The following is a 24,149-nucleotide window of genomic DNA, read 5'->3' as shown; positions in this document are numbered from 1 at the left end:
TTTTCCTACCTCATCTCCAAAGTTACACAGTAATGGGGATGGCAAGAAGAGGAATAAGTAGAAAGATATTTAGAAGTAAAGTCTAAATATCTGACTTGCAAAGTAGGTGAAAAAGAAATCTAGGGTGGCTTCTAGATATCTTGCTAGGCTGACTTGGCTAGTCTTGCTTCAAACTTGGACTTAGGGCTAATGTAATACTTTTGAGATTATCCTCCAAGCTCTTTTCCTACCATCACATTTTAATTTGTAATTGGACTGTATCTTCAGTCAAAGTCCCCACTAGCTGAATGATTTATGCTAGGAGAGTTTGAGGCTTATGAATTCTTCTCAACAAACCCTTCTCTTAGTGATTCTTTACGCTGAATTTTTATTGTACTTTAACCAAATTTCTATTGCCACTTATCACATTTTATTGTAATTGAAATAGGTTGCCTACTTGTCTATCTCCATTGGACTAGGAACTTCTCAAAGGGCATAGTCTTATATTTATGTTTTTACCAATGCTTGGCACTGAGAAGAAACTGAAGCAATAATTATACAATTAGTGGTCATATACAAGAAATATGCACTTACAAAAGAAAAACACTTCTTTTCACATATAGGGAGTTTGTGAGATGGCCGTATTTCAAAGCATTTTAATTATAAGAAAACAAGCCAGACTCTTCAGAATTCCTCCAATTTATCATTCATTCATTTATTCATCAATGCTGTATTTAGGTACCAAACACAGGTTGGGTGTTGAAGACAGAATGAATGACAACATCCAGCTTTGGAGTCGATTAGGGACTAAAAAAGAAAGTGCATCTCACTTAGTGGTCCCACATTTCCCCTAGAGGGCAAAGCCTGACCTTGAGATCAGGTGGAATTGTAGGGGAACTTCAGGAGGGACAAAGCCTCATTGGTCTTGTCAGGCAACGAGTAAGCAATCATTGTGTATTTGTTGAAACAGGTTTAAAAAAATAGTCATTTTCATCAAATGAACTTTAAAACGGAGATGATCTAAATTCAGATGTATTTTTTTAAGTCCTTTAAAGTTTAACTGAAATGCAACATAGAAATTTATTTCTGGCCGGGCGCGGTGGCTCACGCCTGTAATCCCAGCACTTTGGGAGGCCGAGGCGGGCGGATCATGAGGTCAGGAGATCGAGACCATCCTGGCTAACACAGTGAAACCCCGTCTCTACTAAAAATACAAAAAATTAGCCGGGCGAGGTGGCACGTGCCTGTAGTCCCAGCTACTTGGGACGCTGAGGCAGGAGAATATCGTGAGCCCGGGAGGCGGAGCTTGCTGTGAGCCGAGATCGCGCCACTGCACTCCAGCTTGGGCGACAGAGCGAGACTCGGTCTCAAAATAAAAATAAAAAACAAGAAAGAAATTTGTTTCTATTTGTACTAAATCTAATAGAACAAGAGCGTTAAAATCCAGAAGAGTCGGGGATGGGCAAGTTTTAGAAATGACTTGGCCTCTGCATTGAAGAGCCTGCGAGATGTGAGACCAGCTGAGAGCGGAAGCCTCTGGAAGGGGACCTCCTCTTTGGGAGGATGGGGGAGGGGGTGTGCACACTTGAGCCCTTGTCCTTGAAGGGGATTGAGCGAGCCGAAGGGAGGGGTAGGCGGTACTCGGATTTCCAATCACAATGGAGAAACCTAAGAGGCTGCGGTGGTTGTGGGGCCCCGCCCCCTCCTCCCTCCTTGCAGAGCCGGCGCCCGAGGAGACGCACGCAGCTGACATTGTCTTCTCCGCACGACTGTTACAGAGGTCTCCAGAGCCTTCTCTCTCCTGGTAGGTTTCGGCTCAGGACCCTGAATCCTGGCTCACAGACAAGCCTGGTGGGACGTGCGGGGGAGTACTTGTGTGGGGAGACGCGGGAAGGAGGAAGAAGCACATCTGTCCTCCGCGGCCTTTAGCTCTGAGCATCCGGCCTCGGGCCCTGACTCTGCCTCTCGGTTTGGGGCGCAGGGCGGGCCGTGCCCTGGCGGAGGAGCAGAAGGCGGAGGGTAGCAGCTGCTGTTCAGGGGAGAGACTTGTTGCATTTGCTGCTAAAACCAGGCCCTACTTGTCCTTGGTGGGTTCATGGCGGCCACATCACCCCCACGGCCTGCTGGCGGGAGTCGGGACACGTGCCCGAGTAGCTGGGGGAGGGGGACGGAACCAGGTGGCCTATGAAGGCTGGACGATCTTTACTTCGAATATTTGAATATACTGCCACGGTAATAGAGAAATGCCCTTGCACTCGCTGAGATGAGGAGAAAGGCACCTAGATGACCAGCATGTTTGGCGCTGCGCTTATTTTTACCCGGCTCTCACGGTCTTTCCAGGAGCTATGCGCCAGTTCTTTCCTGCAGGGCTTCTTTTCTTGATGCTTAGGTGCTTCGTTTACTTTACCAGCCTTGGGTGCTCCGAGTAAGGAAGTCCTAGACTTGTCCCCACAGACCTTACTCGGGGAGATCTCTAGCTTCTGCCTGCCCTCGTGATCTGCTGTTCTTTGCTGCCGGTGCCCTGAGGAAAAGATGGTTTGTGCGCACCGCGAGCAGTACAAGCTGCAGTAGGGCCTGGGGAATTGGGGGAGGGGAGGAATTCAAAAGCAAAACCTGAATTTTTAAAAGATTACGGTGAGAAACACTCTGCAAAGATCTTTGTTCCTGAAATTAAGGCACTCGTTTATTTCTGATGATTTATATCCACAGCAGTGAGGAGACATAAGGGACCAAGACTCAGAGATTTTTACCGGTTGTCGTTCTTTTTCCTTACAGCCTGCACTCTGATGTTGGCACAGGCCTGTATAACATGCAGACCATTTTCTTCTCATTTCTTAAAACTCCTTTTAAGGAAAAATTAAGGAAAAGCACTTTCTCCAGAAATATCTGAAAGAAAATCTGGTTCGAGCTTTTAAATTATACTTCCTGAAATTTTCTAAGTTAAAAGCTCTATCAGAACAACGAATCTGTAGTTATATAGCCACTGTTTATGGATTTTCATTTTCCACTGCTTCCTGGGCCCCCTGTATACCAAAATGATCGTAAGCAGACCATCTAACAACAGTAAACTTAAGTGCAGAACAACTATTCATGTGTGTCGTCCTTCAAGAAGAGATGCAGCATTCTTTCTTCTGAGCCTGTTAAAAATGCACGCCATGTCTGAATTTATTTCATTTTAGGGTCATCTATTTGTGGAGGCACTTGCACAGCATTGCATCTTCTCTCTTTAACGTCCACTAGGAAACTGTAAATGTGATCTGTAAAGGCGAAGGAATCTCGTTTTAATTTATCCTTACAGATGGGAGGAAATATTTTTTGGAAAAAAAAATAGCTATAAGACAAAATAGTTGTTACACAGTTGTCTCCAAATTCAGATACTTTATTCCAACTTAGAGTCCTGCTAACTCTTACTTTACATATACAGTTAATAGACTAGGCTTATTGCTTAGTCCATTGCAGATTAGAATTAAAAACTAGACTGGGAAGCACTGGTACAGTTTGAGACAGGTATGGTGGCCTCAGATGTGACATAAAAAGTAAAAAACAAGTGAAAATTATGGACATTACAGTGGGCTACTACAATTAAAAGTAATAATTATGAAGAAAAGGCTTATTTGCCGTCTGTATTCTCTGTTCAAGAAGACAGGGTGGTATATATTTAGTGTACTATAAATTGCCGTGGAATTGATGTTTATTTCAATAAGTTTAGCTGTTTTTTTCAGTTATCTGGAAAACACATCTGGTTATCTGATGGCACAATACATTTGGTGTTAGTGTACAGATCATTCATTTTCCAACAGGTTTCGGTTTTTTGTTTTTTTTTTTTTTTACATTTTGGGGGTCTTTAGTTTGGATGGTTAGACAGAAACTGTTTCAGAGACTGATAGTCTCCTAATGTGATCCCCTGAAAGGACAATGTATTGTCTATCTACTTTCCAAGAAGCTTCTTAGGTGCCCTAAAAGGAATTCAGGTTGGTATTTTTGCAGACTTTGAATAAAAAGTATTCATTGCCATTATATTGTCACTATGTATTAAGTATGCATTCTATGTCCAGTACACTGTAACATATTTTATGTGAGACAGAGTAGAAGAATCAGTCCCTATCTTCCAAGAATGATAATAACCATTAGTAGTAGAAATTATCTTCATAATTGGCCATTTATTCTTTTTATCCAAGCTTAAATATGAGTTAATACTAGACCCAAACTTAGTTTACATAGTTACATATACATTCTTAATAGGGGAAACAAACAAATTAGCTAATTTAAACATAAATGTTCACAGGTTTTTAGCCAGAAATATTAACAACCTACTAAATACTCACATGGAATCATAGGCTGAAGGAAGAAATCCAATTCTAATGGGCTTCATGAAAGTTTTTACCTTAATGAATTCTTCCATTAAATGGGTCTCATGGTTTTTTTGTTTTTTTGTTTTTTTTCCTTTTGAGACGGAATCGCTCTGTCACCAGGCTGGGGTGCAGTGGTGAGAGCTCAGCTCACTGCAACCTCCACTTCCTGGGTTCAAGTGATTCTCCTTCCTTAGCCTCCTGAGTAGTTAGGACTACAGGCGTGCACCACCATGCCCAGCTAATTTTCTTTTTTTTAGTAGAGACGGGGTTTCACCATGTTGGCCAGGATGGTCTCAATCTCTTGACCTCGTGATCCGCCCGCCTCTGCCTCCCAAAGTGTTGGGATTACAGGCATGAGCCATCACGCCCAGCTGGGTCTCATGGTTCTTTAAAATATATTCTGCTTTCTAGAATATCATTAGGCTCATTTTAAGTTGTACTTGAGTTCAAAATTGCAACAGTAACATTTTAAGGATGATTTCTATTTGGATTTCATATGCAGATGTATGTGTAATGTTTTGATTCTTTCCTTGCAGTGCAAAATGGCAACTCTTAAGGAAAAACTCATTGCACCAGTTGCGGAAGAAGAGGCAACAGTTCCAAACAATAAGATCACTGTAGTGGGTGTTGGACAAGTTGGTATGGCGTGTGCTATCAGCATTCTGGGAAAGGTACATTTCTAGAGCACCATAGATGACAGAGAAGTTCAGCATGTGTACACAGTTTCTTTGGGCACCTTGGAATTTTATTATATCTTTAAAAGATTTCTTTTTTTCCTGAGCAATTTGAAGTTGTAGATGTAATCCCACTTCACTTTCAAATATTTAAGCATGTATCTCCTAAAAGAATTATATTCTCCCTACGTGACCATAAATAGTTACTACACTTAGAGAATTTAACACTGATGCCATACTATCATCCAGTATACACTATTAACATTTAAAATTCTCCATGTTGTCAAAATCATCCTGTTTATAGCTATTTTCACATCAGTCCAAGATCATGTGTCTCATATACTTACGTCTCTTCATTCTTTAATCGGGAACTGTTACTCAACCTTTCTTTGTTTCTTGTGTCATTGACATTCTTCTAGCATCCAGGTGAGTTCTACAGAATGTCCCTCAATTTGTCTGTCTGATGTTTTCTTGTAATTCAGCTCGGGTTGAATTTTTTGGGTGGGATTGGAACTAGGTGATGTCATGTCCTTCTTTGTGCAGACCATCAGGAGACACATGATGTTCAACTTGTCTCACTACTGCTGAACTTAATCCCCTGGTTCAAGTGGTCACAGCAAGCCTTCTCCACTGCAAAGATCCCTTTCCCTCCTTTAATTAATAAGTAATCTGTGCCGTGCATGGCTTTGTGAGGTTTTGGGAATATTCTGTTATGCCCCTGAAACTTTTACCTAATGGTTTTATTTTGAAATGATTTCAGATTTACAGAAAATTTTTAAGAATGGCAAGAAAATAAAACTTTCATAAATACTTCACCTACATTTACCAATTCTTAACATGTTGTTATTTATACTCTCTCACCATATATACATATATACATACATGTATGTGTGTGTATATATATATGTATGTTCATAGGTAGATTTATAGATACAGAGATCTATGGAAATACATAGATGTCCATGACATATGTGTCTATATCTATCTATAGATGGCTGGGACCATTTGAGAATAAATTGCAGATATTATGCCCTTTACTTATACGTCCTTTAGAGCAGCAGTCCCCAACCTTTCTGGCACTAGGGAACCAGTTTTCTGGGAGACAATTTTTCCACAGATGTGATGTGAGGGGATGGTTTCGGGATGAAATTGTTCCACTTCAGATCATCAGGCATTAGCTAGATTCTCTAGATTCAGTACTGGCTCATGACCTGGGTGTTGGGGACCCCTGTTTTGGAGTACATTTCCTAAGAATAGGACATATTCTGAGATCATCAGTGCAATTATCAACATCAGGAGATTTAACACTAATACCATACTATTATCACCTTCCACTTCAATTTCTCTTACATACCTCCATAGGCTTTTTGCCTTACCTCATATGTATCCTTTGTAGTTCAAACCACAGTTAAGCTTTCTTTAGTTCTCGAAGACTTTTGAGGAAAGAAGCCCTTTTCTTATTTATCTCACTGAATGGATTCCTTGTTTCTTCTGATGGCTGCCTTAAATGTAGGAACAACAACAAAAATGCTGCCTTGCCTTCAGGAGAACACACTGTACCTTTGTATCATATGTAAAGGCTGCCTGAATAACCCCTAACCAAGCACATTTCTTTTTTCAAAATTTAAATTCTAAAGCAGCAAACTGAGTCTTTACTGAGTGAGAAACAGTTATCAAAAAAATAAACTAAAAAACATAGTGCACACCCACGAACGTTTTATCATTTTGCATTTGCTTCTAGCTAGTTTCAATTGACTAGGTAACTATCATTTAGGATAGCAGCTCCCTATCCTTTTGCATTTCCTTCTAGCTAGTTTCAATTGACTAGGTCACTGTCATTTAGGATAGCAGCTCCCTATCCTTTTGCATTTCCTTCTAGCTAGTTTCAATTGACTAGGTAACTATCATTTAGGATAGCAGCTCCCTATCCTTTTGCATTTTCTTCTAGCTAGTTTCAATTGACTAGGTAACTATCATTTAGGATGGCAGCTCCCTAGATTACAGGGAATTGAAGTAACCACAATTTCATGCTCACTGTTCATGCCAATAAAAACAAAAAGTATTCCAGCTTACATCGTTTTGAAAAAGACATTGAGTATGTGCCATGTTCAAAGATAAAATACTTTATTTTAAACAAGCTTAGGAGATAGGAACTGTTCATATACTTGCTGTTGGATGAGATGGCTGATGCTTAAAGAGCCTGTCCACAATCTCACATGTGGCAGTGGTGGAGCTGTATTTTGAACCCAGGGCTCTGAACTCTTCACCTTAGTGACTTTACAATTTTCTTTTTATTCAATGCTACTATTTAGGCATTTAGAAAAAAATAAATGTATTCATTAAATACTAGCTAGAGATTTTTCTTACCTTCTGTTAATCTCAAAATTTGAGCCTTTCAGGAAACTATATCTGAGCTATCATGATTCTATAAGAAGTACCTCTATGATGTTATAATCATAAATTTTAAATCGTCTTCAGTAAGTAATTTAACTGAGACTGTGCCTGGAGTTATATAACACTTTGGCCCAACTCAAGGGCTTGAGAGAATAGCCCCTGCTGCTACCACAGTTGGAATCTTCAGATTCAGAGACTATGATTTCTGTTTTTCAATCTAGCGTTCTTTTCCCTTTATCTTTTGCAAAATGGAGTACATTTTCTTAGAAATTATGTGGAGACTATCTAATGAATATTTTTGAAAAAATAAATACAGGAAAGAATGACTGACTTGTTGAAAGATGATTTTACCAATTAAGAATGTCTAAATATTGTTTTAATGGTTAAAGATAAAAGTGGTTCAAAATTGTGTTAATACATGGTAAAGATTAGAAATCCCACTAGCTTAATAGAGAAAGGAAAATAACTGCATGTAGGTGTTTGTATATTACTTCATTTATTCCTTTCTGTAACCTGTCAGAGGATATTGTCATCTATATCGTATGGCTGAAAAAAACAAAAACCAAACACCTAAGATCACACAGATAGTAAGTGCCAGATCTGGCCTTTTTGAGCTCATAGATGGTGTACTTTGCCCCCAGAAGTTAAATAAAAGTATAGCATCGGAGAGGTTGAGGAGGGACATGCATTAGCCAGATTCGCGAAGCCCACTAGGGCTCCCTAGTACAGTGTCTCACCATATGAAGACTTGATCATTTTTGGCTTCTACTTTTGCCCACTCTCTGCAGCCCATTGCTTATATAATAACCATAGAGAGCTTTCGTAAAACTAGTGGCTCCCCTACTTAAAACTCTCCAGTCATTTTACAGTGCACATATGCTACACACATACATAAAATCCCATGAGGCCTCACAAATCCCTCCCTGCCTGTTTCTCAGAGCAAAGCAATGGAGCACACAACTCCAGGGGCACCATACACACCGAGGCAGCAGACCTGCCAGTGCAACGTGATGGTACCATCTCTGACTTCATCTCTTCTATTTGCTTTCTGCCTCCCAAATGCCAATCTCATTTTTGCTTAAACTCTTACTTGCATTTCCCTTCATCTGGAATGTTCTTGCCTAGGCCACAGGGTTGACCCCTTATCATTCAGATCTTACTGCAGATGCATGCCTTTGCAGGCAGGCCTTCCCTGCCTTCCGATATAAAATAAACTTCCTTCCCAGTAGCTTCAACATCTCCTTGCCTTATGCCCTTCAGAGCACTTCTACCTTCAGAGATTAGCCTGATTTGTTGTTTGTTTAATTCCTATTTCCTTCCTGATACATTCCATGGCAGCAGAGACTTTATCGTAAACTGGATACCTGAGCAGTAGGATAATGCCAGGCGCTTACATGATAAATCAATGAATACTCCTGCTATTACTTGTAAGCTGCACTCATATTTTGTCAAACTTTGGTCATGGCTTCTGATTTTTTTATATCTTCTACTGCCAGACTTTACTTTTACCCCATTATCCATCTCAGACTCTGCATTTTAACTACCAAGAGGAGGATCTGAATGTCTAACTCATCATGTTGTAAGGGTCATGAAGAGCTTTGAGGCAAGATTATCATAAATCCTTAGCTTCCAAGTCTGTCTTTGGTTTGAGTGTTTATCCTTGCTTCAGTCAACTGTAGCCATGTTCTCGTGGACAAACACAGTATATAACAAAGCTCTTAGGAGGAGCAAGGTAGGTACAACAACAAATTGCAAAGTAGTTTTTGCAGTGCAAGACTGGGCTTAAAAGTAAAACATAATGAAAATTTGGTATTTTTACAAGCCACCTTTGGTATTTCAGCCAGAACATGCTCAAATAGTATTCAATAATAATGTAGAAGTAGCATTTCAGAGGGGAAGAAACACAAACTATTGAATAAATGGCACTTACCCATTTAGTTAATTATTTGAGAAAGGTTATACCTTTTCCTCCCACAAAATTTTATGCATACTAAACACTTTTTTTTTTTTTTTTTTTTTTCTGTTGAGAATGAGAGTCTTAACTGTCACCCAGGCTGGAGCATAGTGGCACCAATCTCTGCTCACTGCAACCTCTGCCTCCCGGATTCAAGTGATTCTCCTGCCTCAGCCTCCTGAATAGCTGGGATTACAGGTGGATGCCACCATGCCCGACTAATTTTTGTATTTTTAGTAGAGACAGGGTTTCACTATGTTGGCCAGGCTGTTCTCAAACTCCTGACCTCAGGTGATCTGCCTGCCTTGGTCCCCCAAAATGCTGGGATTACACGCGTGATCCACCACCCCTGGCCAACACTTGGATATAAAAATAAAACCGTCAAATATTAAGGCACTGGTGGTAGTAATTTATTACTTGGGAGGAGGAAGAGGCAGAATATATGGCTGTGTCTGGTCCACAGGATTTTAGATTAAAAGCCTTTTTTTTAAGTCTGTCACAGGAGTAGAGTAAAAATAAATACGTTTTTAAAAGCCGTTTTAGTGATACATTAAGCAAGCTTTCAACAGTGGTATTCTTGGTATCTAAGTGACCTTGATCCATAATAATACTGCTTTTGCAGTTAATCTAAACCTTGCTGTTTCAAACATTTTAAATGTACTTACAGCTTAAGTGAAATATATATATGGTAAATTCATTGTATAAAATATGTGAATACAGAGGGAGATTTATTTAAGCCAAACAATAGCACCAGTACTTAGTCACACATCACGCCTCTCCATTCGGGGGATATTCATTGCTGCAGATGCAGCTAAATTCAGCGTTACAATTATTATTATTTAAGTGTTGGATCTCTTCCTTCCTTTTCAGCCGAGTGTGCACTTCTCAGGCAATTCTCTACACCCACTGAAACAGAGAGACAGGATCTGACATCCTGTGACATCCTTTTCTACTTAAGCACTAAATTGTTTTGCCCTGTTGATTTCAGCAGCACACATGTGATGTTACTAAAATAAGAGTGATTGTCCCAGTGCTCAGTACCTTAATAGAACCATTATAGCTATTATTAAGTTATGTTGCATTAATTTAGGACTTAAAAAATACAAATGAGAATTTTGTGTGTTCTTATCAGAGATTGCAAAGAATAAAAGCAGCTTTAAAGGTGTCAAAACGTGTTTAAGGGAAAATGGATAAAAATTAATGCCAGTATTTGATACATATGGAAATGAGGAAATGTTTTGTACGTGATCCCCAACTCACAGAATGATCATTTCAAAAATCTGCAAGTAATTTGGTTGCTCAGAGCTAAGGACACATTCGGTCATCAGGAGGCTTCAGTCTTAGAGAAACCCTCACAAGCAACCCCACTGTAACTCACTTCATGAGACCAGGCAGCCACTTAGATTTTAGCAACAGAGGACAGTATTTATTCATTGTCTTCAGGGAGCAAGACTTGCTTTATCTAGCAAGCTAAGTAGGTCAACTTTTCTTATTGGCTGTCTCCCAGCTCTTTGCTGCATCTCCCTCTGGTGGCCCCTGCTGCCTGGGCTACTCCATCTTATTCTTTAAAGTGCTTCCTGAACTCCAGTTAGTTACCTGCCCCACTCCCCCATTAATACGCTTCACCTGTGTAGCTGATCACACTACTATTCTTAGAAGAGGTTGACCCTTGAACAGCATGGGCCAGTTCACTTACAGGCAGATTTTGTTTTTCAACCAAAAGTATATTGAAAATACAGTATTCAGGGGATGTGAAACCCACATATATGGAGAGTCTTTTGCATCCGGTGAATACTGTCCTTTCTGTATACTTGATTATGCCCAGATTTTGGTACACTCAGGGGTCCTAGAACCAATCCCTTGAGTATTGTATATTGAGGAATGACTATTGGCATTTTTAAGTGGGCCCCAGTATTGATATATTCTACTTAGCTGATATTTTTGCTAACAGCCATAAAAACAGTAAAAGCAAGGACTCGTGATATTTCAATAGGAGGAATAACCACTTTATAAAAAGTTTATAAATTATGACTTCCATAAGATAATGGAATTTCATAGCTGAAAGGTTGCTTAGATGCATGTAGACCAACCACCTTTTTTTTCTTTCACTTTTATGTAGACATTCTGAGAGTATTTAAAAAATTATGATTCCAGGCCAGGCTCATGCGTGTAATCCCAGCATTTTGGGAGGCCGGGGCAGGTGGATCAACTGAGGTCAGGATTTCGATACCAGCCTGGGCAACATGGCAAAACCCCTTCTCTACTAAAAATACAAAAATTAGCTGGGTGTGGTGGCATGTACCTGTAATCCTAGCTACTCAGGAGGCTGAGGCTGGAAAATCACTTGAACTCGGGAGATGGAGATTGCAGTGGGCGGAGGCTGCAGTGAGCCGAGATTGCACCACTACACTCCAGCCTCGGCAACAGAGCGAGACTCTGTCTCAAAAAAAATATGACTCCAGATCAAGATTAAATAGTATATTCATTACTTTAGATTGTATTTTGAATGGGGGACAGAGAATGACAATTGGAATAGAAAACAAAAGAAATCTGAGACTGGGCAAGTCTCAGGCACAGATTTGGAGTGATCACATATGAAAAAACCTCCCAATCCTAGATTCTTCTGTCCATAAAACTCACCTTCCTTTCCCCACCAAGACATTTGAGTGGATCAGAGCCACACTGAAGATTCCAAGCTTCAACCTGGGTTTCAAATCCTACCCTAAAGTAAACTCACACTCCTGGTGATTTAAGCCAAATCTACCCTGTCAGAAAGCCTCTAAATTGGGGTGACCTCAAGGATGGACACATTGCCCAAGGTTGTTTCTGGGCCTGAGTGTATTTTTGTTTTCACCATTCCCTCCCCTTTAATATAGACTTGTATTCACTAGGCCTGCTCTTGAACTAAGCTGGTTTCCTAATGAATCTTTAAGTCTACATGTTCTTAAAGTATAGTTTTGTGTCATGTGAACTGAATCCTTGTTGAGTATCTAACTCCATGGTAAAATTCTCAAGATGTTTAGACCTTTGGTGCTTAGCCATGTTAAAGATCTTTCTTTGGGTTAGATTGTGAGCTGAGGCATCCTAGAGTGGCTTAGGTTTCTAATGCCTGTTTTTGCGTTTACAGTCTCTGGCTGATGAACTTGCTCTTGTGGATGTTTTGGAAGATAAGCTTAAAGGAGAAATGATGGATCTGCAGCATGGGAGCTTATTTCTTCAGACACCTAAAATTGTGGCAGATAAAGGTAATTTCACTTAATGCCCAAAGTGATCTAATATTTTTTCATGCCCCCCAAAACACATTTGGAATGCATCTAACAGCATAATAGATTTATTTGTAAGTAGGAAAAGTTGAAGTTTTGGAACAGTTATTTCAATAACTGTTAATAAGATATTTATAATCTAGTAAATTCAAATTATTGCAAAATTGTTATATAATTATAAAATGTTTCCCCCTTTTTCCTCATTTTATAAAAAGCTCTTCTTATTTCTCTACTATATTCTACTTTTTATTTCTCATATATTTTATATTCACTTGTTAATGGACAGCTACCTAAAATGAGTTTGCTAGCCATAAATGATCACTGATACGTCACTAACAGGAAATAACAAATTGGATTTATTGCATTGTTTGGCTTATTTTACCACGTTTCTTCTATAGGCCAATTTTCTTTCATCCATTTCAAGAAACCCACTTGCTACTGCTAAAATGTACACATAGGAAATTGACATTTTCCCATTGGAAGTATGTGTAGAAAATGGTTATGTATTCCACACTTCACACTGCCACACTAGTTATCTTTATCCTAAAGCAGATGCTTCCCCTAAAATGAAAGTTTGAATGCATTCTTTTCTTTAAAGATTTCTTATCTTTTTCTAAACCTTTGTCTGTATTCTAAAACCTCCAGCAGGGACTGCACAGCTCTCAATTTGGATATAACCTGCATTTCCTGGTGGCTCATCATTCTCCTCTCCTGCCCTCAGGAGACTAAAATTAGTCTTCCCATCCTGGTGAATCTGGTGTTGGCAGTTTCTTTTCTTCTAGCCCCAGTTTATCCTCAAGGTTAAACTCAAGTATCACTTCTATTAACCCTCTCCCACATACCTTCTACACATTTGATATGTAACATTTTGGGCTATTGTATTATAATGGCTTGTTTATATGTATCTGAGAACCGGCATGTTTTAGACCCCAAAAGTATTGGTATAATGAAGGGGTGGCCTGCCCCTCCACACTTGTGGGCGTTTCTCGTCGGGTGGAACGAGAGACTTGAGAAAAGAGACACAGAGACAAAGTATAGAGAAAGAAAAGTGGGCCCAGGTAACCGGCACTCAGCATATGGAGGACCCGCGCCAGCACCAGTCTCTGAGTTCCCTTAGTATTTCTTGATCATTATCGGGCGTTTCTTGGAGAGGGGGATGTGGCAGGACAATAGGGTAATAGTGGAGAGAAGGTCAGCAGGAAAACATATGAACAAATGTCTCTGCATCATAAACAAGGTAAAGAAAAAAGTGCTGTGCTTTTGATGTGCATATACATAAACATCTCAATGCCTTAAAGAGCAGTATTGCTGCCAGCATGTCCCACCTCCAGCCCTAAGGCAGTGTTCTCCTATCTCAGTAGATGGAATATACAATCGGGTTTTACACTGAGACATTCCATTGCCCAGGGACGAGCAGGAGACAGATGCCTTCCTGTTATCTCAACTGCAAAAAGGCCTTCCTCTTATCTCAACTGCAAAAAGGCCTTCCTCTTTTACTAATCCTCCTCAGCACAGACCCTTTATGGGTGTCGGGCTGGGGGACAGTCAGGTCTTTCCCTTCCCACAGTCAGGTCTTTCCCTTCCCACGAGGCCATATTTCAGACTATCACGTGGGGAGAAACCTTGGACAATACCTGGCTTTCCTAGGCAGAGGTCCCTGCGGCCTTCCATAGTGTACTGTGTCTCTGGGTACTTGAGATTAGGGAGTGGTGATGACTCTTAACAAGCATGTGCCTTCAAGCATTTGTTTAACAAAGCACATCCTGCACAGCCCTTAATCCATTTAACCCTGAGTTGACACAGCACATGTTTCAGGGAGCACAGGGTTGCGGGTGGGGTTACAGATTAACAGCATCTCAAGGCAGAAGAATTTTTTAGTACAGAACAAAATGGAGTCTCTTAATGTCTACTTCTTTCTACATAGACACAGTAACAGTCTGATCTCTCTTTCTTTTCCCCACAGTACAAAGTAATTTCAATGCCTTGAAGAAACTAAATAATAGCTATTATTTATAAATTTGTAACATTCTGGGTACTGTGTGAAACATTTTGCACATATTATTTCATCTTCATCTTTGCAACAACCTTATGAAATGTAGGGACTATAATTACTGCCATTTTATGGGAGAGGAACCTTAGGAAGTATTACCAACCATCAAAAGCCACACTGTAACCCAGTTTAACTATGTGAATCATCCATAGCTGTTGAGTCAAATGATCACATCAAATCGCAATATCCATATATTTCGAAAAAGGACACACTTCCTTAAGAAAAAAATAAAATCTCCAGGGAAACTTGCAGTGCTAAAAAGCAAATAAGCTTCCTAAAAATATTGAATATTAGAAATCCAAGTTTTAGCTTCCAGACAAAACCAAACACTTCAGTGCCTTCCTTCCCTTCCTAAATTTTAACTTTTTAAGATAAAAGTAACTTAAAATTGGTTTTGGGTTTGTTTTTTTTTTTTTTTTGATGTCTGCCTATTGGAGTCACTGTTTACACTTCATTTTATTCCTGACAATTCATTGAATTCATAGCCAAAAACATACTTTGGGGTCATCTTTATTTCCTTTATTTTCTGAGGCAGTTTGATGTTTGGATTATTGCAGTGCAGCTCAAGGGAGAAAAAAGAAGCCACAGAAACATTGAACTTCAAGCCCTTACAGTACAGAAAACTTAATTCACATATATGTTCTAGAAGCTTCTGTATGGTTAGGCTTTTAGAGCATGTCATATAGGTTATGTTATAGTGAAGAGTTGCATCTAAAGTACCTGTTTTTGCCTTTCTTTTTAAAGATTATTCTGTGACTGCCAATTCTAAGATTGTAGTGGTAACTGCAGGAGTCCGTCAGCAAGAAGGGGAGAGTCGGCTCAATCTGGTGCAGAGAAATGTTAATGTCTTCAAATTCATTATTCCTCAGATCGTCAAGTACAGTCCTGATTGCATCATAATTGTGGTTTCCAACCCAGGTATTATTGTAATACTTTAAGTCTCTGTTCTGTTAAGTTCAGTGTTTTGCTGTTTTTGTTGTTATTATTTTGGACTAAAATCAGTCCCAGTATTCATTTACAGAAGCAGTTTACATGTCTTCTTTCATTGGCCCTAAATAGTGGTGTTTGCAAAACAAATGCCTCTGTCCCAGGCCAGGTGTTCAAAAAGTGTGACAAGAGTTTTAGGTAAAGCAATTTCGTGTTTTTGCTTCATCTGGCTTGGTTATAGATTCTAAAGGCTTTTAAAACTTTTTTAATAAAGATTATCCTGGGATGGGAGAATGAAACATTCGAACATAGTTTCAATTTGTAAGAAACATTTTAACATATTTGACCTTTTATTTTCTGGAAAATCCCATTATACAGAATTGAAATAGATCAACTTTGAAAAGAAGCATATAAGAAAGCCATTAAACAATTCTGTTTTAAAGATAGAAATAGAGTGAATTGATGGACAAATATATGCTAACACCAAATGCTCTGACTTAAAAATTGCTTTCCTTGCTAACTTAACATCTACAGGATGAACATTAAACCTTCTAACTAGAAAGAATGCACTTTTTTAGCCTTAACAGCTAAAATGTGCTCTATTTGACATACTGCTTTTATCTATAGTTTGCCACCAAAATTACTGCATGTTGGTGAGCATAGCAGGTACATTGAGAAAATAGTAAATAAACTGGACTAATTATCTCTCACACTTCACATAGAGAAACGTTGTGAATAAGAGCTAGGGGAATCCCCACAGTATCTTGAGTATTGAGAGTTGAGAGCCAGCAAGGACAGAGGTTATTTCCATATTTTTACTTTCTGCAAACCAAGATTGGAGTTTATTAAATGGTTCAGTCTCATATATATAAGACTTCTCATAAATATGTATGTGCCAGGTAGATGTAGAATAGGAATGACAAGTAGCTAGCACATAGTAAGTGCCTCAGGCAGGCATCACTAAATGATTATGCAACTTTCCACATATAGCTTCACAGCTGGATTTTCCAGGGAGTCACTTCCACTGAATCAAAGTTGGCAAGGAAAAGTTATCCAGTCCCAAATGTCCTTGAATTATCTTAGCCATTGTCTACAGATTAGTGTGGGGGTGGAGGCTGCAGGATTAACTTTCAGCTCTTCACCTTCCTTGTGTGCACATTTTTCACTTTTTACAGCTTAGCCTGCAAGTGCTGTGATCCTATCTGGATCAGCAAGTTTTATCTCTGTGGTTTTAAGGCTATGCCACGCTGGAGCAAAGGTTCTGACGTAGATGTTCTTTTATTAAATAGAAATTTTTAATACTACGTATTATCACAATTGTTTACTGAAGAATACCTCATGCTCAGAAAAATTTGTGGTAGCAAGATTTGGTAGTTTAGTAATCAAAGGCTTCTTGGTTTATGATGACAATCATTAAAATTATGGAATGTTACAACTGGGGGAAACTTAACTGACAACCTGGTTCAACCTATTCTGTTTTTTTCAACTTTAAGTTAATTAATCTGCAAGGTTCTTATATATTCTCGTTTCACATAATAATGCAAATGTAAAAGCACAGTATTGCATTTTTCATGTCTTGCAATCTTCATATAAGGCTTAAAAGTTTGTTTTTGTCTCTCTCATTCCTGTTATCTCTAACAATGAAAAGTTAAAGTATTTACATCTTTCTGGCCACATCTCATTTGGGGAGTGGGGAAGTGGGAAAAGGGAAACCACGGCACCCCAAGCTGCCTAACAGTCGAAGTTGGTTTTGGTTTACTTACATATATTATTTCCAAAATTTTTAGTGGACATTCTTACGTATGTTACCTGGAAACTAAGTGGATTACCCAAACACCGCGTGATTGGAAGTGGATGTAATCTGGATTCTGCTAGATTTCGCTACCTTATGGCTGAAAAACTTGGCATTCATCCCAGCAGCTGCCATGGATGGATTTTGGGGGAACATGGCGACTCAAGTGGTAAAGAAAACAAAAAAGAAAAAATTACTTGTGATGTTGGTTTTGCCATTTTGGATTTTTCATTTTATTTCAAATTTTATTTTTATAGACTTTGATGTACTTAAGAACGGTTGCAAAAATAGTAGTTACTTTTCTATTCTATTCCATTTTGCTTTATCATTTACTCTGTCATCTCTCTGTCTATCTACCTATCATCTATCTTTACCTTGATCAATTAAGCATAAATCAATTCCCTCACCTTTTTCTCCTTAAGTTCTTTACTGTGTATTTCCTCAAAACAAAGATTTTCATAACCACAGTACACTTACCAAAATCAGGAAATGTAACCCTGAAACAATATTATCTAATCCAGAATCCATTATTCACATGTTATCAGCTGTCTCAATAGTGCCCTCTAAAGCTTTTTTCCTAATTCAGAATCCATTCTAGGCTCACACATTACATCTACTATATAGATGTACTACTTAGCCTCCTTCATTCTGGAACAGTTTCTCAGTCTATCTCTGTTTCTCATGATCTTGACATTTTTGAAAAGTCAGGTGAGTTATTTTGTGGAATGCTTATCATTGTAGACTTGTCTGATTGTTTCTTTATCATTAGGTTGAGCTATGAACTTTCGGTGCAAATACCACAGAAATGACCCTATGGTTTTCTCATGGCATCACATCCAAAGGCATGTAATGTCGGTGTGGCCAACAATCGGTGACACCAACTGTGATAACTCAGTTAAGGTTGTATTTTGCCAGGTTACTCTGTGTGAAGTTACTACTTTTCCTTTGTAATTTATGAGTAATTTGTGGGAAGATGTTTTGGTGCTGACTAGGAAAATGTCTTTGACTCCTCATCAATTTTTCTCTGCTAAATTTAACATCTATTAATGATTTGTGGTTGAATAAATTACCATGATAGTTGTCAAACATGATCTACTAATTCAATCATTGATTCTGTATTAGTTGCATTCTACTGTAAGACAGAAATTTTTCATCTTCCCTCTTTATTTATTCATTTGTTGATATCAAGGTGGCCTCAGATTTTTATCTCATGCCCAAAATATTGTGTCACTATCATTTGTAATGCTCAAGTTGTCCCAGGCTTTTCAAACCGACTCTTAATGTATTTTTTTAACATGTCCCATCATTTTTGAGCACTTTCTTGCACAATAAGTTGCACCAGCCTCATTTTGAACTTTCCCCTTCCCAGCACTAGAATCAGCTGTTTCCCTAATGAGCCCTGTTTCCCTTTAGTGAGGAATGGTAGTTAGAAACCAGGATCAGGGCATAGGTGTGCTTGTGCTACTGGTGTATCTTTGCTTCTAGGCCCTTTGAGTAGACAGAGCTATTACATCCATTGTGTTTGCTGAAGGAGGAATGAGTTAGGTAACAAAAGCTTATAAATAACTTGTGTCTACTCTTCTGTAATGTAAAATAAACCTTACCTTAAATGAAATCTTATTTTTAATAAACTATTAATTATAACTATCAATTATTTAAGTAGTAAGAGACTGTATGATAAAAGTAAATATTTTCTTTAGAAACTTAAATTGAAGTAAAGAATTGTACATTAATTAGTAATTCAAAAAGAGCAACATTAAAATCACATTACACTTTTTTTTAGTGCTTCGTGTTGAGACAATTAAAAACTATATTGTAAATGTTTTATTTTAAATTAATATTTTTCTCATTTAAATTAATTATACTTTGAACAATTTTATGTAAAACTGTTTTTGAACAATTTTGATTCTGTTTCATAGATCTAAATCTATTTATTAAACCATAATATATTGAATAAGCTCATGGCAAAATAATAATAATAAAATAATCCAATATTGAAACTAATAATTTAAAATATTTTATTAATAATAATGATGATAAATAATATTTTTATTTTACTAAATTCATTTCTGCCATCTGTGTAAAGGACTATTTTCTCCCAATAAGCTCAGAGTATAAATCTTCCTTTGAATTCAGTGGGAGTTTGAAACGCAATTTTAGTAAAGGGTTTATCTTGGTGCTATAAGAATTTGTTCTTGAAGTTGTAGCATAATTTATTTGTGATTTTTTTATATAATAATGCTGACTTTTTTCTGACACATATCACTTTATTCAAGAATTGTTTAGCTCCAGGGACTCGTCTGAATTTTTGTCTGGTTAATTGTAATGGACCTATGTGTCTCTCTTGATCAGATTAATTTGAGCATGGAAAGTTTTTAGCAAGTCAACTCCATAACTTTAAGCTCGGCTCTCCCTTCTTAACAAGATAATGTGACTAGCAAGTTCTTAACTTCTCTGAACCTGTTTCCTCATCTATAAAATAAAGATAATTATGCCACCTATGTACTATATAAAAAGTACTTAGTACAATGTCAGGTGTACAGTAAAAGTTCAGTAAATGCTAGGTATAGTTATACATTGCTAGGTCGATAGATAAGAAGTGATATTACATGTCCTCTAGTTCAGGACTTTAATTTTAGTGAGAAAAAAAACAAGGTAAAGTAGGTGAAGTAGTTATTGAAGATCTTTTAGTTAGTTAATGCCATAGCTACAACTAGAATTATGTCTTCTGATTCCCGTCCAATGTTCTATTCTGTTATGGCTGTTGTTTTTCCCAAAACATCTTTTAAAAAGTTTTCATGTTGATCTATATTGTGTACTTAAATGAAAGAGAATTAAACCATGCTCACTAGACATGATTATGCAGATTTCATAATTTTCATCAAAATTGTAAAAATATCCAATTACCCTAACTTGCCAGAAGTTGTGGACTAAAAGGGGATCTTATTTGGCTTTAAATAGCTTTTTCCTTCATATCTGTTTCAGTCATAGTAGATTCTACCCCACACTTTTGCTCGTATTTCCAGAGTCTACAATGTTCTCCTCCAAAGGTCTCCAAGGAACATATAACTTAGGTTTTAAGGTCCAATTCAAAGGCCTGTTTTGTGTAGTTCTTTCTGATACTCTTCTCCCTTAAATTAAGTAGACCCTTATTTATAATTTTTATCCCACTTTCATAATTATGCTTTATTTGGGTCTTATTCTAGGATTTTTTTTCTTTACTGTAGAATAAAGGAGCATATATTAGAAAAATATGGAGGAGAAAAGTTAAACATTCCTCAAACCAAAAGTTTAGCATAGTCCCCAACTAGAATCCCTGTGATTTCACACACCTAGAGAGAAGCAAAGAATTTTATTTTCTCTGTAACTATGACACAGCAATTCTGCTTTGCACTAAAATTCTTGAAAGTGAAAAGGTCAGACATGTTGCTATTTGAAGGCAAATGTCAGCCTTTTGGGGGAACTATACTGGAATCTACTGGAGAGTCACTTATTGGAGCAGTTCCAGTTGGTATTCAGTAATTCGCATCATAGGTGAAATTGCACTAAAAGAAGAAAATATTTTTAAAAATAATGTAAGAAATAACTGCAATGTCTTTTTCTTTTTTTTTAAAACAGTGGCTGTGTGGAGTGGCGTGAATGTGGCAGGTGTTTCTCTCCAGGAATTGAATCCAGAAATGGGAACTGACAATGATAGTGAAAATTGGAAGGAAGTGCATAAGATGGTGGTTGAAAGGTAAGTGAAAGGGAGCTTGGTTTTAGATGATTAATTTCAACTCTACTTAAATAAAATTATAAACATTTTCCATGGCTGTCTGCTCAGATAAACTCTTAATGTAGTGATTATGCAGCTGTTATCTTTTGAAACTGATAGGACTTTTACACTGGTCAAACTTGCTATGCCAGTCTCCCTAGGGAAAGTAAATATTTTCTCTAGAGAAACTCTATTGTAGAGGTAACAGGAGCAAAATTTGGAATTAACAAGTGAGAAGAGTCTTCAAATTGCCACCTCTCAACAAGTAAGTTTGATTTATTTAGAAAAGTAAACTTAGACACTATTGGTTTCATAATTGCCCAAAATAAATAAACTTGCTTGCTGATTGCTAACAGTGTTTAAGTTTTAATAACAAGACTAACTGATGTTTCAAATATAGAATCATTTTGTTCAATTTTAATAATTTTTTTTTCAGGAATTTAACCTATATGTGGAGAAAAGGAACCTTAAAAAAGTTGAAAGAGTCTTTATAATTTCAATTAACATATACCTTTATTTCACAAGTGAGAAAACTGTGGCTCACCCAGATAGTGTAACTAGTTCAAGGTCTTCTAATGATTGGGTGTCAATTGCATTAAATCCTAATTTTCTGATACTCAGCTAGAGTTATTCCTGCTGCTTCTCAAGTACCAGGGCCTTTATCGGTTTTAAGAGCTACAATTTGTGCTGAAAAAACTGCCAGGCAAGATACTGTTATGCCTTTTATTAGTTAGTTGATTATGTTAGGTGACAATGGCAAGTGGGACCTCACAATTGAGATATATTTTGTTCTTTCACTTTTATTGTTTCCTGATTTTATGTGTTTGGAAGTATGTTTACAAATCTGTTACAATGATTGGAAAATGTATATTTTTGCCGCAGTGACTTTATAAATCTTAACTTATACAATAAACTAAAGTTATCAAGCATTTATATAGTGTTTACCATGTAGTGCTTACAGTTTTAAGCATTATACATATACATTAATTCATTTAACACTCAAAAAGGGAGCACTAAGGCAATAATGGGTAAATAATTTGCCCAAGATTATAGTTAGAGACAGAGCAGTAGGCAAAGTCAGATCTGGTTTCAATAATGATTGAGTCTTATTTCAGTGATGTCTTTTATAATTTTTTTAAGTGCTTATGAAGTCATCAAGCTAAAAGGATATACCAACTGGGCTATTGGATTAAGTGTGGCTGATCTTATTGAATCCATGTTGAAAAATCTATCCAGGATTCATCCCGTGTCAACAATGGTAAAGGTAAGACAAACTACCACAAAATATAATATGATTTCTAGCATTGTATTCTACAAAAAAATTCATTTAAAGAGGCTCAGACCAGATAAAATCATAGTTCAAAGTTATTTCTGTCTCTCAAAGTTTTATGTAAACTATTCTTATTTTCCAACAGAAGTCTTGGACAACAAGGGCAGAAAACTTACAGAATCTAAGACATTCAATAGATTGTTGTCATTCTTTATATAATTTTGCAAATTAAATATTAACTGAATCTTAGCACATTCTTAAAGTATTGATCATTTGAATAAGTGTAATAGAGTTTCATTTAAAGTTGGTGTACTGAACTCTAGATTGCCTTTCATATAGCACTTGATACCTTAGCAAATACAGTTTAATTCAAAAGCTATGGAGCAAATGCACAAAACAGGTAGACATTAATGATTTTTTAAACAAAACTATAATTATATTAAAATATTTTGTAAGACAACTGACTCATTTTCCACAAGTCAGTGTAAATCAAGTGTGTCAATAATTGGGTAATTACTGAGTCTTTGGGTACATACATAGGAATTTGTTTATTCTATCTACTTTTGTGTATGTACAAAATTTTTGAAATTAAATGTTTAAAAACTGACATTAAGGTATGTTTAACATAATTAGTTATATAGTTAAATTGACCCCGTGAATAAATTACCCACACGAACTGTAAAGTGTTTTGGAAATTGTTGTTTTTTTTTGTTTTTTTTTTGTTTTTTTGTAGCAATTCTTGGGTATTCCAAGCATCTTGCCTTTTAATGGTCTCTAACTATTACCCAGGACCTCGTAGGTTGGCTACCACCTGAAATTTCTTCCTAACTAAAAGTCTTTAAGCAACTTAAAATTTCATAGAAAGTAATCCATTAAGAACCACAATTAAAAGCAATTTAATTTGAAGGCTCATATATCAAAATTTATTAAAGTGTATTTAAATAGAAGAGCAGTGTTCAATAAAATACATATATAATAAAATTAAATAAGTACTTGTTTCTTACAAATATCTAATTTTATCTTAGTGTATGTTTGCATATTCTATGTACAAAACCTAATTCAAAACATAAGTATTGGGGAAATGTGGACCTGTAAGTGATGAAAATTAGATTGAGGAATAAGTTCATGCCTATCAAGTTTGCTACAGTTCTTTCTGTTGAAACATTGGACCTTTGATTATTCTCTTTTTTCCCCCCCTTTAGAGATTAGTTCTTGCTCTGTCACCCAGGCTGGAGAGTAGTACCACTGTCATAGCTCACTGAAGCTTCAAACTCCTGGGTTCAAACAGTCCTCCCACCTCAGCCTCCTGTCTTTGATCATTTTTACTTAGTTTCATGTCTTAATCTCAATGCTTTGTTGTTCTGGCAGGGGATGTATGGCATTGAGAATGAAGTCTTCCTGAGCCTTCCGTGTATCCTCAATGCCCGGGGATTAACCAGCGTTATCAACCAGAAGCTAAAGGATGATGAGGTTGCTCAGCTCAAGAAAAGTGCAGATACCCTGTGGGACATCCAGAAGGACCTAAAAGACCTGTGACTACTGAGCTCTAGGCTGTAGAAATTTAAAAACTACAATGTGATTAACTCTGAGCCTTTAGTTTTCATCCATGTACATGGATCGCAGTTTGCTTTGATCTTCAATATGTGAATTTGGGCTCACAGAATCAAAGCCTATGCTTGATTTAATGCTTGCAATATGAGCTCTTGAACAAATAAAATTAACTATTGTAGTGTGCTTCTA

The 24,149-nt window shown here is 37.3% G+C and overlaps 1 protein-coding gene across 2 annotated transcripts; it reads left to right on the top strand.

Moving 5' to 3' along the window:
- The first annotated feature begins 1,656 nt into the window (after positions 1-1,656).
- Positions 1,657-24,149, top strand: LDHB (lactate dehydrogenase B). Of its 2 annotated transcripts, XM_009247540.4 has the most exons (8): positions 1,657-1,783; positions 4,868-5,002; positions 12,481-12,598; positions 15,411-15,584; positions 17,381-17,554; positions 21,004-21,121; positions 22,280-22,403; positions 23,778-24,149. In XM_009247540.4, exons 2-8 carry the CDS (start codon positions 4,874-4,876, stop codon positions 23,943-23,945), a joined length of 1,005 nt encoding a protein of 334 aa, XP_009245815.1. In that variant the 5' UTR covers positions 1,657-1,783; positions 4,868-4,873; the 3' UTR covers positions 23,946-24,149. The 2 variants fall into 2 exon arrangements, with proteins under 2 accessions (XP_009245815.1, XP_009245814.1); XM_009247539.3 differs by lacking the exon at positions 23,778-24,149 and having other exon boundaries at positions 1,673-1,783; positions 22,280-22,643.

This window comes from Pongo abelii, chromosome 10 (assembly GCF_028885655.2).
Source record: "Pongo abelii isolate AG06213 chromosome 10, NHGRI_mPonAbe1-v2.0_pri, whole genome shotgun sequence".
Classification (NCBI taxonomy): domain Eukaryota; kingdom Metazoa; phylum Chordata; class Mammalia; order Primates; family Hominidae; genus Pongo; species Pongo abelii.
The sequence above is the reverse complement of the archived record's forward strand: the minus strand, read 5'-3'. Positions and strand labels throughout refer to the sequence as shown.